The sequence below is a fragment of the Phacochoerus africanus genome, chromosome 5 (assembly GCF_016906955.1).
Source record: "Phacochoerus africanus isolate WHEZ1 chromosome 5, ROS_Pafr_v1, whole genome shotgun sequence".
NCBI classification, from domain to species: domain Eukaryota; kingdom Metazoa; phylum Chordata; class Mammalia; order Artiodactyla; family Suidae; genus Phacochoerus; species Phacochoerus africanus.
The window spans coordinates 77,777,635-77,793,130 of NC_062548.1; the positions used below are offsets into that span (position 1 = coordinate 77,777,635).

A 15,496-nucleotide genomic window follows, 5' to 3' on the forward strand; every position below is an offset into this window, starting at 1 on the left:
CTTGCAATTCCCAGCCCTCCTTTCCTGCTGAAGCTACTTTGAGCAGATTTCTGCCCTCGCTGATCTGAAACAACACTATGCCTATTAACTATAGAGCAGTCTTCAGAGTGGCTGGATGGTCTTGGAATCATTCCCAGAGCTGTGGTTAGTAGTGTCTGAAGCAGCTGAAGAGGTTCTTTATATGGGACAAGTCCTGAATATAGGCAAATATTTGGGGGCTAATGCACTTTGATGACTCGCTACCAACACGCTGCATTTTCGATCCTGCACGTTCTAAATAGAAATCATGAAGAATTTAAACATAAACTGACGTCAGTGCTAAATAGGTTTATTTAGACTTCAACTAGGAGAAAACATTTCAGAATGACAAGATTAAAAACCATTAGAACCCATAATTTCTGCCTAGAATATTCTTGATGGCTAAACCCATAGCAAATTTTTCTTTTTCTTTTTTTTTTTAGTTCTCCGCTATTCCTCCACAGAAGGAAATGTTAAGAATCCAGAGTATATCAGCACTGATGCACTTTCCTGAGTACAAAATCAGGTTTGCTCCTGATGAAAAGAAAAGAGGAAACTAATATCAATGCCTTTTCAAAAACTGGGTGGTTTTTTTGGGGGGGTGGTTCAGGGAGATGTCACACAGTTTCCAGACAAGCTCCGCCATAATTTCAAGATTTAGCTAGCTAGCTAGCAAGATTTAAAGCTAAATCAGAGTCAGAGATCTGGAAAGTTGCTACAGTGTTAGGTCCTAGGTGGACACTTCATTTTTGTGCAAATTATTCTTTGAATGCCCAGAATGAGAGACTGCTTGAGTTACAAACATGGCAATAGATTCTCCTGGCATTCTCCTTTCCATTTAGTGATTCATGCATTTATTGGACTAGGTCTAGATTCACTTTTGAAGGGAAGTATTTCAGAATGGTGAAAAGGACAGAATCCAGGCCAAAATGATTAGGATTGGTCCAGGAGAGGGATGTGTGTTTCTCTCTGTGCCTGTTTCCTCAGCCAGAAAGTGAGAACAACAGTAAAACCTGGAGGAGTTCCCTTCGTGGCTCAGCAGTTAAGGAACCTGACTAGGATCCATGAGGATTTGGGTTCGATCCCTGGCCTTGCTCAGTGGGTTAAGGACCTGTCGTTGCCGTGAGCTGTGGTGTAGGTCGCAGACGCAGCTTGGATCTTGCCTTGCTGTGGCTGTGGCTTAGGCCAGCAGCTATAGCTCCCATTCGACCCCTAGCCTGGGAACCTCCATATACCACAGGTGTGGCCCTAAAACAACCCCCAAACAAACAAACAAACAAAATACAATAAAACCTATCATGTAGGATCGCTGTCAGGAGCAAATGCATTAACACACGGAGAGCACATAGAACAGTGCATGGTGCAGGGCAAGCACTACATAAGTGTTGGCCTTGATTCCCCCTCTCCCGAGTAACTGGTGTCCTCTGTGGACATGCCCCCAATAGCTGACAATCCCACCAGCAATGACCTGGAGTGCAAGGTACAAAAGCCACTGACCTTGAATCTCTTCAGCCATGTATGTTGGAATCCCCTTGCACATGGCAACAATGGATTTTCCAAACTTGTCCAGGTTGTCGACTCTGTTGGGGTTGACTGAGTACCTCAGGCTCTTGGGAGGTGGTCCCCCTGGGCCCTTACCCTGAAGCTGAGTGTGAGGAAGATGGGTGGGAAAGAGGAGAGAGACTGAGTGCTGTGCCCAGAGGTTTGTGGAATTGCAGGTGTTGCGCACAAGGCCAATGGTAAGTATTTCTTGGCTATATTTTTTCCATAATCAGAATGAAGAAGGACCAAGTCCAACTCTGGATATCACAGAATTTCTAAGGGTCTTGAGGGTTTCTAAGGGTCTTGAGGGATTTAGCTGGTTTTCATAAAAGCAGAGGTCTGAGGGTAAATTTATTCTGAAGTTTGGACCTCATTTGGTCATCTTCTATTTCTTGAATTGAGCTATATGACAATCAGCTTCTGAGAACACAGTTTTTTTTTTTTTTCCTATACTCTCAGTGAAAGGAAGTTATAGGAATATGAACAATTTATACAATGATGGCACCCCTCCTCCCATCCCACCCCCAACGAGGGTGGCCAGATAAAACATAGGACAGTCAGTGAAATTTTATTACAGATAACAACAAGTCATTGGTAAAGTATAAGTCCCAATATTGCAAAGGAGATACTTTGGCTAAAAAAGTGATCCATTGTTTATCTGAAATTCAAACTTAATGATCCTTTATTTTTATTTGCTAAATCTAATAACCTTAACTCTTGCAGAAAAATGTTCTTGGCAAGAGCTGAGGGCTTCCCTTGGCCTGAGCAGAGCTTTGTTCAGTAAAGGCAAGGTGTTCTGTACAGCCTCTGTAGAGGCAGATGTGAGTCACAGCATCTGAGCATGGTGGTAACTGCCTCTCCTCAGGGAATTATGAATTCCTCGTCCCCTTTTGTGCTGCATGCGACAACATACTGTGGTCAAGAGGGAGCAGTTGTGACCTTCTCATGATTTACTGGGAATCATAGGACTTTTATTTTTACCTTCTTTTCCTTGACCAGCGCATCAAGGGCTTGAAGGGAGGGCATGGCTTCCTTCTTCATTTTGTGCACAATGCATGACTTCTTCTCGAAGAGTCTGGTTACAGCAAAGCCCTTTTAAAGAAGGTGGCAGATGGTGAAGAGTTTGTTCTCCAAGGTGCTTTTCTTATCAGAAATCCGTTTCCCCAGCAGAGGGAGATGGAACTCTGAGATCACAATGAGCTGAGATAAGGGCACTGGATAAAACTGAAACTCTAAAGGGGTGGCTTTTTAAAAAGCACAAAGTGGGAGTTCCCCTTGTGGCTCAGTGCTAATGAACCCAACTAGTATCCACGAGGACAGGAGTTTGATCCCTGGCCTTGCTCAGTGTGTTAAAGGATCCAACACTGCCTGAACTGTGGTGTAGACTGCAGACTTGGCTTAGATCCTGCATTCCTATGGCTGTGACATAGGCCTGTGGCTACAGTTCTGAATCTGCCCCTAGGCCTGGGAACTTCCATGCGCCATGGGCGTGGCCCTAAAGAGACAAAATAAAATAAAATAAAAAGAACAAAGTGTGATTTCATCAGTCCAAAGAAAGGGAAATAAAAGGTCAACATTATCATTTCCTGGTCTAAGTATGTAACTCCCATGTCCTGCAAAACTTTAGAGTTTAGTTGTGCAAATTGTATTATATTTATCTGTATTTTTGTAAAAATCTGTATTTTTAAATCACATTTCACATTTACAACCATGTCCATTGTATCATGCTGCATTTATAATACTGTATATAGTTATCAGTGTCATTTATCTTATGATTAAAAAACTTCTAAAAATGTTAAAAAAATAAAGTACAAAGTTTGTTAAATACAGAGCTGGGAATTGCAGAATTGGGTGTGCTAGCTAGAGCTGAGTGGTTTTTTGGTTTCTGTTTCCTTTACTAATTCATATGGCATTTACTTTTCCTTTGGTCCTACTGAGTTTCAGTTGAGGGGTCAATTTCTGTCTTTTTAGAAGAAAATCAATGAATGAATGAGATAGGCTATGCTTTAGCTGCAGTACTATCATGAAGCTTTTTCATCTTTGTTGAGGGTTCTGCCAGCAAGGCAAAAAGATGTCCCATGTGTCTAATAGCTCGCAGCATAGTAGATCCTAATTACTATTCATTGGCTTGAATTTTAACTTATTGAGAGAAACTTAACAACAGCAGTTATATCCTCTAAGGAATGAAACTGAGTGAGCAAAACAGGCATTTTTACTTAGAACTCTATGCTTAGGTGCAGTCAGACTTTACATTTTTTTTTTTATGGTTCATAGGCAATTTTTTGTTGTTGTTAAAAAAAGAAATGCCATATTTGCAAATAACAGAAATTGCCAGTTGGCTACCTACAGTTGTATAGTCCCAGAGGGCATTCCAGGAGTTCCATCCATTGTTATTGTCAATGTTGGCCACGTTGTGTTCATTGTTGACACTCACTGACTGCTGCCCACTTCCACCACTGTTGTCGTTGTCGTTGACACTGATACTCTGAAATTTACAAGAAATGGATGATTATTTAATACCACATTTCTTTGCAATTGCATTTTGGTAACACACCTTACAAAGTGAGACTTACATAGTCAGCAAGGGCAGGAGTCAGGAAGACACCAAGAAGTCCAGCAAAGGCAATCTGAAATCACAAATGACATTGGTCTACTGTTCTATGGCAAAACGACATCCTCTTCTTTCTCTATCTAAGCTTATAAAAATAGTTACTAATTTTGCCACTCTGTTGAGTGGTCTGTCTTTTCTTCTTTGATCTCGTATTTGCTTTTAACCATAGAAAGCTTTAACAATAATGCAGAATGGTAGGTAAATTATAAGCAATTATGTTGAAGTTTTAGAATTTTTAATGTGGGCCTTATGAAAAACTGATCAAGCGTCAGTATATTGAAAAATAAAGTTGAAAATGAATAGCATGCACGGCATGAAAATAGTTTTAAATTCTGAGAACCACATCTGAAAATGATTTAAGTCAATTTTCCTATTTGATCTGGAAATCAAATAAGACTGATTTACAGATCAAATTATTGATCTCAATGCTTTCCTCTCTTCCTAGACCTCCTAATAGCAATTGCTTTTTTTTTTTAATTTAAAGCATTTTTTTAAAGTGATAGATTAGTAAGCAGTTTGGATATGAGTGATGAGAAGCCAAGGATGGAGTGTTTGGCTGCCAAGTGTGCTTAGCAGAAGGGAAGTCAATCACTGCCCCAGGACAAGTGGTGTAGTCATGCGTCACTGGGTACACAATACTAGTTCTCAGAACACAGAGCTTTATGCAGGATGCACAATTCTGAGTGTCTGTCTTTATTTCCTTTGCCTGGAACGAAATGGGTTGAGAACTACATGGGTAAGTCAAGACAATTTTTAAAAATTTGTTTAATTTTTCCCCTGAGAGTTCAAAAAAGGGGTTTAAAAAAATTCAGAGCTGGAAGAAACGTTTGCGATCTATGAGTACAACACAATCCTTTCAAAGGTAAGGAAACTGAGCTTCAGAAGTTGTACCTTTTGTTCATGGCAGAACTAGAGGAGAAACCGGATCTGACCTGTGTCTGGAACTCTTTTTTTTGTTTGTTTTGTTTCAAACCTTTCTATTATTAGAAGTTATTGCAGCTCCATTATGAAACAAAGTCGGCTATAATCTATTTTAACGGTTATTATGTTAAAACATGAAAATATTCATCCGACTCTCACCCTTGTGTATCCTTTTATGAGACACACAGCAACACCGGTTACTTTAGCAGAATTTTCTGGTCTACTTGCTACACTTTCAGCCTTTCACAGGGATCCACAGGTGAGATGCTGCATCAGCTTCATGCTTCAAGAGTTTGCGTGAATAAATGACTACAGACAGGGTTCAAGGCAAAACTTTCTTACTTAGAGATCCATTTCACAGGTGAGAATGTGACAATAGGTCTTGCACCAATTTGTGTTGATAATAAGCTTTTTTATCTTGCCTGAATATGTCCAGAAGTTTTGGTCAAAAAAGGAATTCAAGAATGTAATGAAAAAAGCAGGCATTTCCCAGGGTTAGGGACCACCTGCTCTGTGCCCAGACCTGAATCAGAAGATCAGGAAAGTAACTTTTTTTTTTGTCTTTTCTAGGGCCGCTCCCGCAGCATATGGAGGTTCCCAGGCTAGGAGTCGAATCGGAGCTGTAGCTGCCGGTCTACACCAGGGCCACAGCAATGCAGAATCCGAACCACGTCTGTGACCTACACCACAGCTCACGGCAACGCTGGATCCTTAACCCACTGAGCAAGGGCAGGGATCGAACCCACAACTTCATGGTTCCTAGTCGGATTCGTTAACCACTGCGCCACGACGGGAACTCCAGGAAAGTAACTTTTTTGAAGAGATAAGATGCTTAGGCAGCTGTCTAATCCCTCAATAACCATCCTTCTCTATGGAGATGCTAATAATTCCATGAAAAAAAGAGATTATTATTATTATTTTTACGAAGTTTTCCATTACAGTGATATTGTCATTAAGAAGCAAATCCCCTTATATCAGAATATTAACAGTCTCCAACTATAAGGTCATACATCCAAAAGGAAAAATCTACTTACTGTGAACTTCATCTTGGCTTCACCAATGCAAGGAAGTGAGAAGTCAGGCATGGACTCAGGTTAAAAGTCTCCTCATATTTATACTTGACTAGTTTTACTCAAGCTAGGTGTAATCAGGTGGGGTCCAGGAGTTATCTTTCTCCATTTTCCACATCTGTGCCATGTCCTGGTGCGCCAGGAAGCCTTTGGGAATATCTGCCTGGTTAATATTCTGACGTGGAGCTGATCTGACTCACTGTTGAAACTGAAGATATCAAAATGCACTCAATATGATTTATGATAACTTCTGGTCCAACTGAAGCTGTGGGTGTGAGTACTTTATGTATTGTTATTGCTCAGATTCAGAAAAAGAATCATCCCTAAACTCAAACAAGATCACAGATGAGAGACTGTGGCGCTTGCAGATAGCAGCTCCTGTTAAGCATGTGGAATGGTTTCCTCTTCCAACCTTTAACCAAGTCCCTGTGATGTTTTTGCTGAGGCTAAACAGGGTTTGTTAGCTACTCCCACTACACCTACACCCTTTCAGCAATGCTGAGCTTTCTCAATGAGAGGACCATAAATCTGGTTAGAAAACCTCAGTTTCTCTTTGTCCCCTTCTTTTTACCACCCTATCCAGTTCATCACTAAGCCTTGTCCTTTTATTTCAGAACTGACCCTCAACCCTACACATAAAAGTACACAGACTCTACCATGCTTAGAAATGTTCACTGGCAGCCTACAAGACACACTTCAAGCTCATTGGAATGGCACAGAAAGTCCTTTATAATAAGGATTTCAAAGCTTCCTCGGCTGTATCTGTCACTCTAGGTTATCAATCTATACCCTAGCTACATCTGAGCTCCCACTCTAATGGGAATATTCAGAATATCTCATGCCTCTGTGGCTTTGCACATGCTGTTCCTTCACCCTGAAGTGCCAACCCCTTGCCATTCTCTAATTGGTAGTTGCTATTCATTTTGCAAGGCCCATTGCAAATACCACAGCCTCCATCATGTCTTCTCTATGCCCTAGTGGAGAATTTCTTTTTTCTCTCCTGGAGTTTTAAAAAGATTTTCTGTCCTTTTATTTGCTCCTAGATCATTTATTATTATTTTTCTATTTAAGTGTTGCACTCACAGCACATGGAGTTTCCCAGGCTAGGGGTCGAATCGGAGCTCTATCCACTGGCCTACACCACAGCCACAGCAACGCGGGATCCAAGCTGTGTCTGCAACCTACACCACAGTTCACAGCAATGCCGGATCCTTAACCCACTGAGTGAGGCCAGGGATTGAACCCACATCCCCATGGATCCTATTCGGGCTCATTAACCACTGAACTGTGAAGGGAACTCCGCTCCTAGATCATTTAATTTTCAGAAATTATGTTAAAATATGTTTTAACCTATTAAAATTCCTGAAGGAGCATCCTCTTTAGAGAAATAACTATTGTGCTGCCTCTGAGGATGCATCTTGGATTTGAAAAAACTCCTCCTTTATATGATACTGTTATTTTTTAATATAATGATTTTTCCATTATAGCTGGTTTACAGTGTTTTGTCAATTTTCTACTGTACAGCATAGTGACCCAGTCACACATACATGTATACATTCTTTTTTCTCACATCATCATGCTCCATCATAAGTGACTAGACATAGTTCCCAGTGCTACACAGCAGGATCTCATTGCTCATCCATTCCCAACGCAATAGTCCACATCTATTAACCTCAAGCTCCCAATCCATCCTACATAACTCTCCCAGACTTCAGGCAATATTACAAAACCGCAGTAATCCAGACAGTGCAGTACTGGTATCAAAACAGATATACAGACCAATGGAACAGAATAGAGATCCCAGAAATAAACCCAGACACCTATGGTCAATTAATCTTTGACAAAGGAGGCAAGAACATAAAATGGGAAAAAAGAGAGTCTTTTCAGCAAGTGGTGCTGGGAAACCTGGACAGCTGCATGCAAATCAATGAAACTAGAACACACTCTCACACCATGCACGAAAATAAACTCAAAATGGCTTAAAGGCTTAAATATAAGACAAGACACCATCAACCTCCTGGAAGAGAACATAGGTAAAACATTCTCTGACGTCACCCTTAACAGATGTTTTCTCAGGTCAGTCTCCCAAAGCAACAGAAGTAAAAGCAAAAATAAACCAATGGGACATAATCAAACTGACAAGCTTTTGCACAGCAAAGGAAAACAAAAAGACAACTTACAGAATGGGAGAAAATCATTTCAAATGATACAACTGACAAGGGCTTAATCTGTAAGATATACGAACAATTTATAAAACTCAACAGCAAAAAAGCCAATACTGTTATTTTAATGGCTCCAAAAATCAGAAGCAACTCTTCCTCTGTACTTTGTGTGGTATGTATGAATGCGTGTATATGTGTGCAGGGAGGCGTCAATCCTGACCTCAACCCTAGTCTTCTCCAAGGTCAAAAGTCCCAAGGAAGCGTTGAGCAAGTCTCTTACTCCCTCCCACCTGAGAGCTGTGTTTTTGTTTCTTATCCTCCCTTGAGAGAAAGACAGGACATGTCAACATATTTGTCACCTCCATAGAACCTAGACTATATTGGCACATATGTGATAATCCATAAACTCTTTTTAAAAATTAGAATTGCATAAAGGAGATGCTCAAGCTAGAGGATAAAAAATATCTCTTCATTTTTGGAGTTCTCTGGTGGTTCAGCAGATTAAGGATTTGGGGTTGTCACTGCTGTGGCACAGGCTCAAGCCCTGGCCCGGGAACTTCTTCATGCCATGAGTGTGGCCAAAAATTAAATTAATAGATTTTTAAAAAGTTATTCATTTCTGATTTTTGGAGCCAACTGGAAAGGTGCTTCCCTATATTGGCTCTGATAACACCCCAAGGAAGTCCCAGGAGATAGTGTGGGTCCAGGGCCCAAGGTTAGTGTGGGCAAAGCAGCCCCTGAGTAAATAGGGTCTGCTCTGCCCATGCAGCTTGATGCCAGGCCATGCCAAGAACCAGGCCTTATTTTATCTCACAGTGCACACACCAAGGGCCTCACCTCACCCCACACCCTGCCTATCCAGCTGGGTGGGAGCTCTCTTTGTGAGGAACAAACAGGGGCTGCAGGCTGAGTACGGATGATAGGCTCAGACCACAGTGCTGGAGGGCCTTTTAGAACCTTCCTATAGAAATCAGGCTTTTACTTCCCTTCTTTTTCTCTGAGTCCAAGGGAATGTTTATTTACATTTTCGTCATTGAATATCCTCATTCAAGATTCCTTCATAGAGTTCCCTGGTGGCTCAGTGGGTTAAGGATCCAGCTCCGGTGGCTGCTGTGGAGTGGGTTGGTTCCCTGGCCTGGAAACTTCCACATGCCATGGATGTGGCCAAAAAAAGTCCCTCTGTCATGTAGATGTGCTGATAGGTTGTCCTTGCATCTATGAAGTCCTTAGGCATCTTGTCTTTCCTTTAATTTTTGTCCCACTTTCTGATATTTAGGACTCAGCTGGCCTTTAGCCCATTTAACCTCACTTTTTAATTTCTTTGCCTCAGTGTGGAAGCCCCTTCATGCAAAGAGTCTGTCTCAGTCTCTCTGCCTTTATCATTTTGCCGAGCGCCTGTTTGATGATCTTCCTGGTGGTCCCAAGTTTGGTGCTTCATTGTGGGGTCTGAACATACTTCGTCAGCTGGAGGAGGGGGGTGGAAGAAACTTCTGTTTACCAGTCTCGGTTTTCCAGTTTGCAGCTAAAACTCTAATGGTTCCTGTGGCTACAGCTCCCAGCGCTTGTGGCAGTGCTTTGCTCCTATCAAATCTTCCATATGTATTTGTGGCCAGGAGGGATGCATCTGAAAAAAATAGCAATGGGAACATGCAGAATAACATGTTAATAATTATTGCTAGAAAGCTTCTAATTCCAAAAAATCCATGCTTATTACATAGTGGTTTTTGTGTAGGAGAGAAATTCTTTCCATATTACAGCAACACGGAGGGATCTCTTTCTTATGGCATCGCAAAGCCTTCACTTTCTGTTATTTCCTGCGAGACTATTGCCTTCCAAACCATATATAATGATGCCTTTCTGTTGATGCTTGTGTATCTGTCCAATTGTACCTGCCAAGCCTTCTGGATCTCCTCAGCGGCAATAAATGATATATTATGCCTCCGATCAGTCATTAACCTTGAATGTTAGAGTATCATAAACAGCATTTGGAAACATCTTGCTGAAAGAAGGTCTCCTGAGTGATGACATCATTTCTATAAAGTATAGGAAAGCAGAGACAAAGAGAATTATTGACTAATAACTTTTTCATCGCTATGAAGAATAATCAAACCTGGTTAAGCACTATCATTCTGAAAAGGAGTTGGAGGAAATATACCCACATGAGGATTAGAAATCACAAAAGGATAGTAACATGTTGCTTTATAATCATCTTATAGCTAATTCAGAAATAATAACACATTTCTTGTTCGTACTGAAGCAATTTAGAGGCGGTCCTGTAAAAACTCATGTGATGGTGTGTTCCTTCGACTAGAGTGATCAGGCCTGGAAAGGACTGAACCAAACATTTGAAGATGAAAATCAGGTTCTAAAGGGTGAGGACCAAAGTAAGAGCCACACCTGCAGCCCAGGTCTTGTGGGGACCCAATGGCACTGCCTGACACTAAAATAGCTTCGAGGCTCCCCTGGCAGAAGAGGTCAAAGTAAAGGACTTGCCCTAAAACTGAATAATGAAGCATAATTTTGTGAGTCATGGAGTTTTCTGCAGGGGAGTGACCTGAACTGGTTTCTTTTTCTACATCCCAGATAGAAACTATACACATGTGTGTAATTGACTCACTTCTGGAAAAACATATCCTTAGAGGAAGATGCTGGATCCTCAGAAGTGACTCTTGGGATTCTGAGCTCCATGTTTATTCAATTATGTACTCTTCCTACCCACACCCCAAGTCTCCAATTCCTGGAAATGCTTATAAAACCTATCCATTGGGACTTATTCTGGACTGTGTACTTTTTCTTCAGAGACCCCATAGGGTTTCAATAAAGAATCAACTCCCCTTATCCAGGCCAGGGAAGGTTTTTCCATTTGCTTTTCAGGCCTACGATTCTTTACTTATTTTCTCATATTGAAAAATAATTGGGGAGTTCCAATTGTGGCTCAGTGGTGATGAACCCAACTAGTATCCATGAGGATATAGGTTTGATTCCTGGACTTGCTCAGTGGGTTAAGGATCCGGCATTGCTGTGAGCTGTGGAATAGGTCACAGACACGGTTTGTATCCTGTGTTGCTGTGGCTGTGGCATAGGCTGACAGCCGTAGCTCCAATTCAGCCCCTAGCCTGGGAACTTGCATATGTCACAGGTGCAACCCTAAAAAGAAAAAAAAGGAAGGAAAGGAAGGAAGGAAGGAAGGAAGAGAGGGAAAAATAATCCATGAACAGAAATTAACCATATTCCAGCTAATACAAGGACCCAGTTGAGCACAAATGCCATAAAAGATTCAAAGATAGAAAAAAAGGGCTCTTCCTCCAAGATCCTATAATCTGTCTGAGAGCAGGGCTGGCTTTTTGGATATGTGACCAACATAGTTACATAGGACTCATGCTCAGAAGATAGCCATACTTGAGCTTAACACTTTGAAGTTGCCAACTTGAAATTTGTAGTAATTATATTTCTGAATTTGTGTTTTGTCAGTGTAGCTGCTGATGAACTATGCAGCATGACCTGGGGGCTTGAAGTTGTGGCTCCTATGGGGACCCGCCTTCTACTTCTCCCCACTTGCCTGGATAGGCTCTCCATCACCCAATCCTCTACCTCCACTAGTGAGACCTGGGTGCTGATGAAGGAAAGATCAAGGTTGGACACATATACCCACATGCTGAGACACACTGGGGGGCACTGTGTGCCTTTGAGGGTTTGCAATTATCTTGCAAGTATCCCCATGTGCAATGGAGTGTGATATTCAATAGCAAATCAAAAACTCCATCACAGGATGAGAGAAAGAAACCAAAGAAGAAAGGAAAAAGGCTTTTTTCTCCCGTATTTGAACAAGGGGGTCCTGCTTTTTTTTCTCATTTTGCTAGGGGCTTCGCAGATTAAGTAGCTGGCTCTGATAGGAGACAAGACACACACATACTGTGGATGTATCAAGGGAGGTAAAAGGAAATTTGTGGAATGCTTTGCAACTTGTCCAAGGTCACATGGCAGTTAAAAATGGAATCATGTTTTCATGTAATCCAGGAGCCTGTACTCCTTTTCTTATGTCTTGCAGCTTCTCCAAATAAGCTGTGGAGACAAAACATTCAGAGGAGTGTGAGCTCTTTAAGCTAGAGTAACTGTGGAGGCTTCATGCAGAAAATGGACCTTTGGTTGAGCCTGTGGGACAGCCTGGAAGTAGATACCCAGGCCTGAAGTGTCAGCTTAAGGAGAGCTGCAGAATAGGTGATGTGAACTGGGGGTTCAGCAGCTGTGAGGACCCCCTTATAATACTTATAGTCTTAATACTTTCAGATTCACCTTAATGGTTATGAAATATCCCACTTACTCACAACTAGGTAGAGGAATGTTGAGTCAGAATTATTCCACTGAGCTAGAACTTACAATTTGCTGCATGCTAAGCAAATTATTATTAGAGATTTAATCTTCACCAACAGCCATGTTCCCAAGTTTCAACTTCCCTTTTTCCCTGGCCTCTGAGCTCAGGAGTATGAAGCCCACATTTCTCTGCACGCATGAAGTCTCCTTTCTCTTTCCCACACTTGTCTGTTCCAATATCCTTGAGCTCCTCCCACTAAAATAATATTTTAGTTGGTGGCTATGGGTGTTTCTATAAAAAAGCAATCACTCATTTTTTTTTTTTTTGTACTCGACACACCTTTAAATTTGATTTGACTTCTTCAAAAAGGCATGTATTCAAGGAGGTATCTCGACAGGTAAGTATATTTTAGAAATGTAGATATTACTTATTGTGTAGAATTTCATGGCTCTCCCTAAAGTAGATATGTGGGATGGATGTCTTGGGGGCTTGGATGTCTATTGGGCCATGAGTCTCTTGCGACAGAACTCATATTCCTTGTGTCCAGCAGAGGTCCTAACACATGTTAGGGCTCATTCAAGAATGACTTTCACTTCAGTTCATGTACCAAAAAAGATTCTACTCATTTTGGCCACTTTCCTCAAATCTAGAAGAAGCCAAACAATTTCCTCTCTCTTCTTGGATGGGAGGTAGAAAAGAATAGAATTTAAACTGAAACACCATTCTCCTTGGGCCTGTAAAAGTGTAGTTCTTTCCTTATCTGTACCATGATTCTCCCCTCTTCTCTTCAGCAAATATTCAAGATGTTCTCTGAACTCTCCGAGTCCTCCGCGTTGCTCCTACCCTGCCCACTGTACCAGGACCATCACAGTATCAGGCCTCTTGAATGGTCATCCCTTCATCGACCAATCACCATCTTTACCCATTCTCCATTCCCTCTCCTCTTGGAGGAATGTGCTCTTAACAGTTTCCAAGATGAATATCGCCACCTCCAATCCCTACCTTCCTCCATCAGACAGTTAAAGGTCAATGTCAATACCTTCCTGGTGGTTTGCTACTTTTTTCTCATTTGAGTGGACTTACCTCCCCAGTGCTAAAAAAACAAGCCAGAAATAAACATAAAAACCTTCCCTTGGAGGTGAGGGGGGATGGAGTGGGATGAACAGGGAGTTTGGAGTTGGTAGATGCAAACTATTACATTTAGAATGGATAAGCAATGAAGTTGTACTTTAGTGCAGGAAACTATATCCAATATCCTGGGATAGACCGTGATAGAAGATAGAATAAGAAAAAGAATGTATATCTATGTATGGCTGGGTCACTCTTCTGTACAGTAGAAATTGGCACAACATTTTAAATCCGCTATACTTGAATTAAATCATTAAAAACGCTCCACTGACTCTTTTAAAAAAAGAAAACCACAAAACCTTTCTGTAACTCTTATCTTCCTCACAGACAGAGATCTTATACCTTCCCTTTACCTCTCTTAAAAGGATGAGTGTAGTTTCTCCAGTTCCACTTCCTCACCTCCCAGTCCTGGCTCAACACACTGCAATTTGGCTTCAGGTTGTGCTGGGATTCAGAGTGAACAAGGCACAGAACCCAGTCCTGAAATATCTGATATGCTGGCATCTCTTCAGTGCTCATGATGCGACTTCTTCGTACTTTTTGACCAAGAGTCTCTTCTTTGACTGAAATTCTTCTCTCTCTTAATTTTTGTGACATCTCTTTGTCCCATTTCTACTCCAACTATTCCTTCAACAACCTGAACTATTTCCTGCTCTTTTTTTCCACCTGTCCCTTCAGAGTTGGTGTTGGATTCTATGCCTGATCCTCTTCTTTCATTGCCCATCTCATTCTTTCTAGAAGACACCTTTTATTCTGAACTCTTGAGCCATTCCTACTGGCTTTAGCTTACCACTATTGGATAGTCCTGTTTCAAAATCAGATGGACTCCAAACCATTTTCATTAGTCCCCAATCATGCTATTTTTCTACAAACTTCTATTAGTTTAGTGGCATGTCTAGTAGCCAATCAATCAAGATAGTTACCTTGATTGGTTGGCTGTTGGCTATTGGCTAATCAGTTATTCCTAAATCTGATTCCTCACCCCCTCCTCCTCCACAATTAGTTACCATCTCCTGTAAATTCTATCTTTTCAATATAACATTTAAGAAATAATCTCAAAGTTTTTCTCATGATCATAAAGGTAACTCATAGGAAATTGTAGACAAATGGCGAATAGTTGGCACATATTTTACTACGCAGAAATAATCTGTTATCTTTTAGGACGTTTCCTTTTAATTTCTTTTGTGCCTTCTTTGATCCATGTGTTATGTGGAAGTGTGATACTTTGTCTTTGTGTATATTGGGATTTTCTATTTATCGTTCTGCTGTTGATTTCTAATTTAATTTCCTTATGGCCTGAGCACATACTTTGTATGATTTCTACCCTTTTAAATTGTTAAAGTGTGTCTTATGACCCAGAATGTGATCTACCTTATTAAATGCTCCATATGCCTTGAGAATAATATGTATTTTACTCTTGTTTAATGAAGTATTCTGTGTGCCAATTAGATCCAGTTAATTGATGGTGCTATTCAGCTATATCCTTATGGTAGGACCTTGTTGTATGTTAGGCCTTTCTTTATCCTTGATAATTTTTTTTTGTTCTGAAATCTGCCTTATCCAAAATTAATGTAAGTACTCCAACTTTTAAAAATTAGTGCTAGTATATATTTCTTTACTAATTTACTTATCCTACATTTTTGTATATTATGTGTATCTTTATATAACAAGTGAGTTTCTTGAAAATAACATATGGTTGGGACTTATTTTTCTTATGCACTCTGACAATCTC

General features: G+C 40.8%; 1 protein-coding gene across 1 annotated transcript; it reads right to left on the reverse strand.

The window, feature by feature from the left end:
* Positions 1 to 308: 308 nt before the first annotated feature.
* GKN1 (gastrokine 1) lies at positions 309 to 6,177 on the reverse strand. Its single transcript, XM_047779218.1, has 6 exons — positions 6,127 to 6,177; positions 4,134 to 4,187; positions 3,908 to 4,045; positions 2,542 to 2,652; positions 1,516 to 1,663; positions 309 to 552 (listed from the first exon to the last, which is right to left on the reverse strand). The coding sequence occupies exons 1-6, from the start codon at positions 6,175 to 6,177 to the stop codon at positions 458 to 460; spliced, it is 597 nt and encodes a 198-aa protein (XP_047635174.1). The 3' UTR covers positions 309 to 457.
* Positions 6,178 to 15,496: the final 9,319 nt, after the last annotated feature.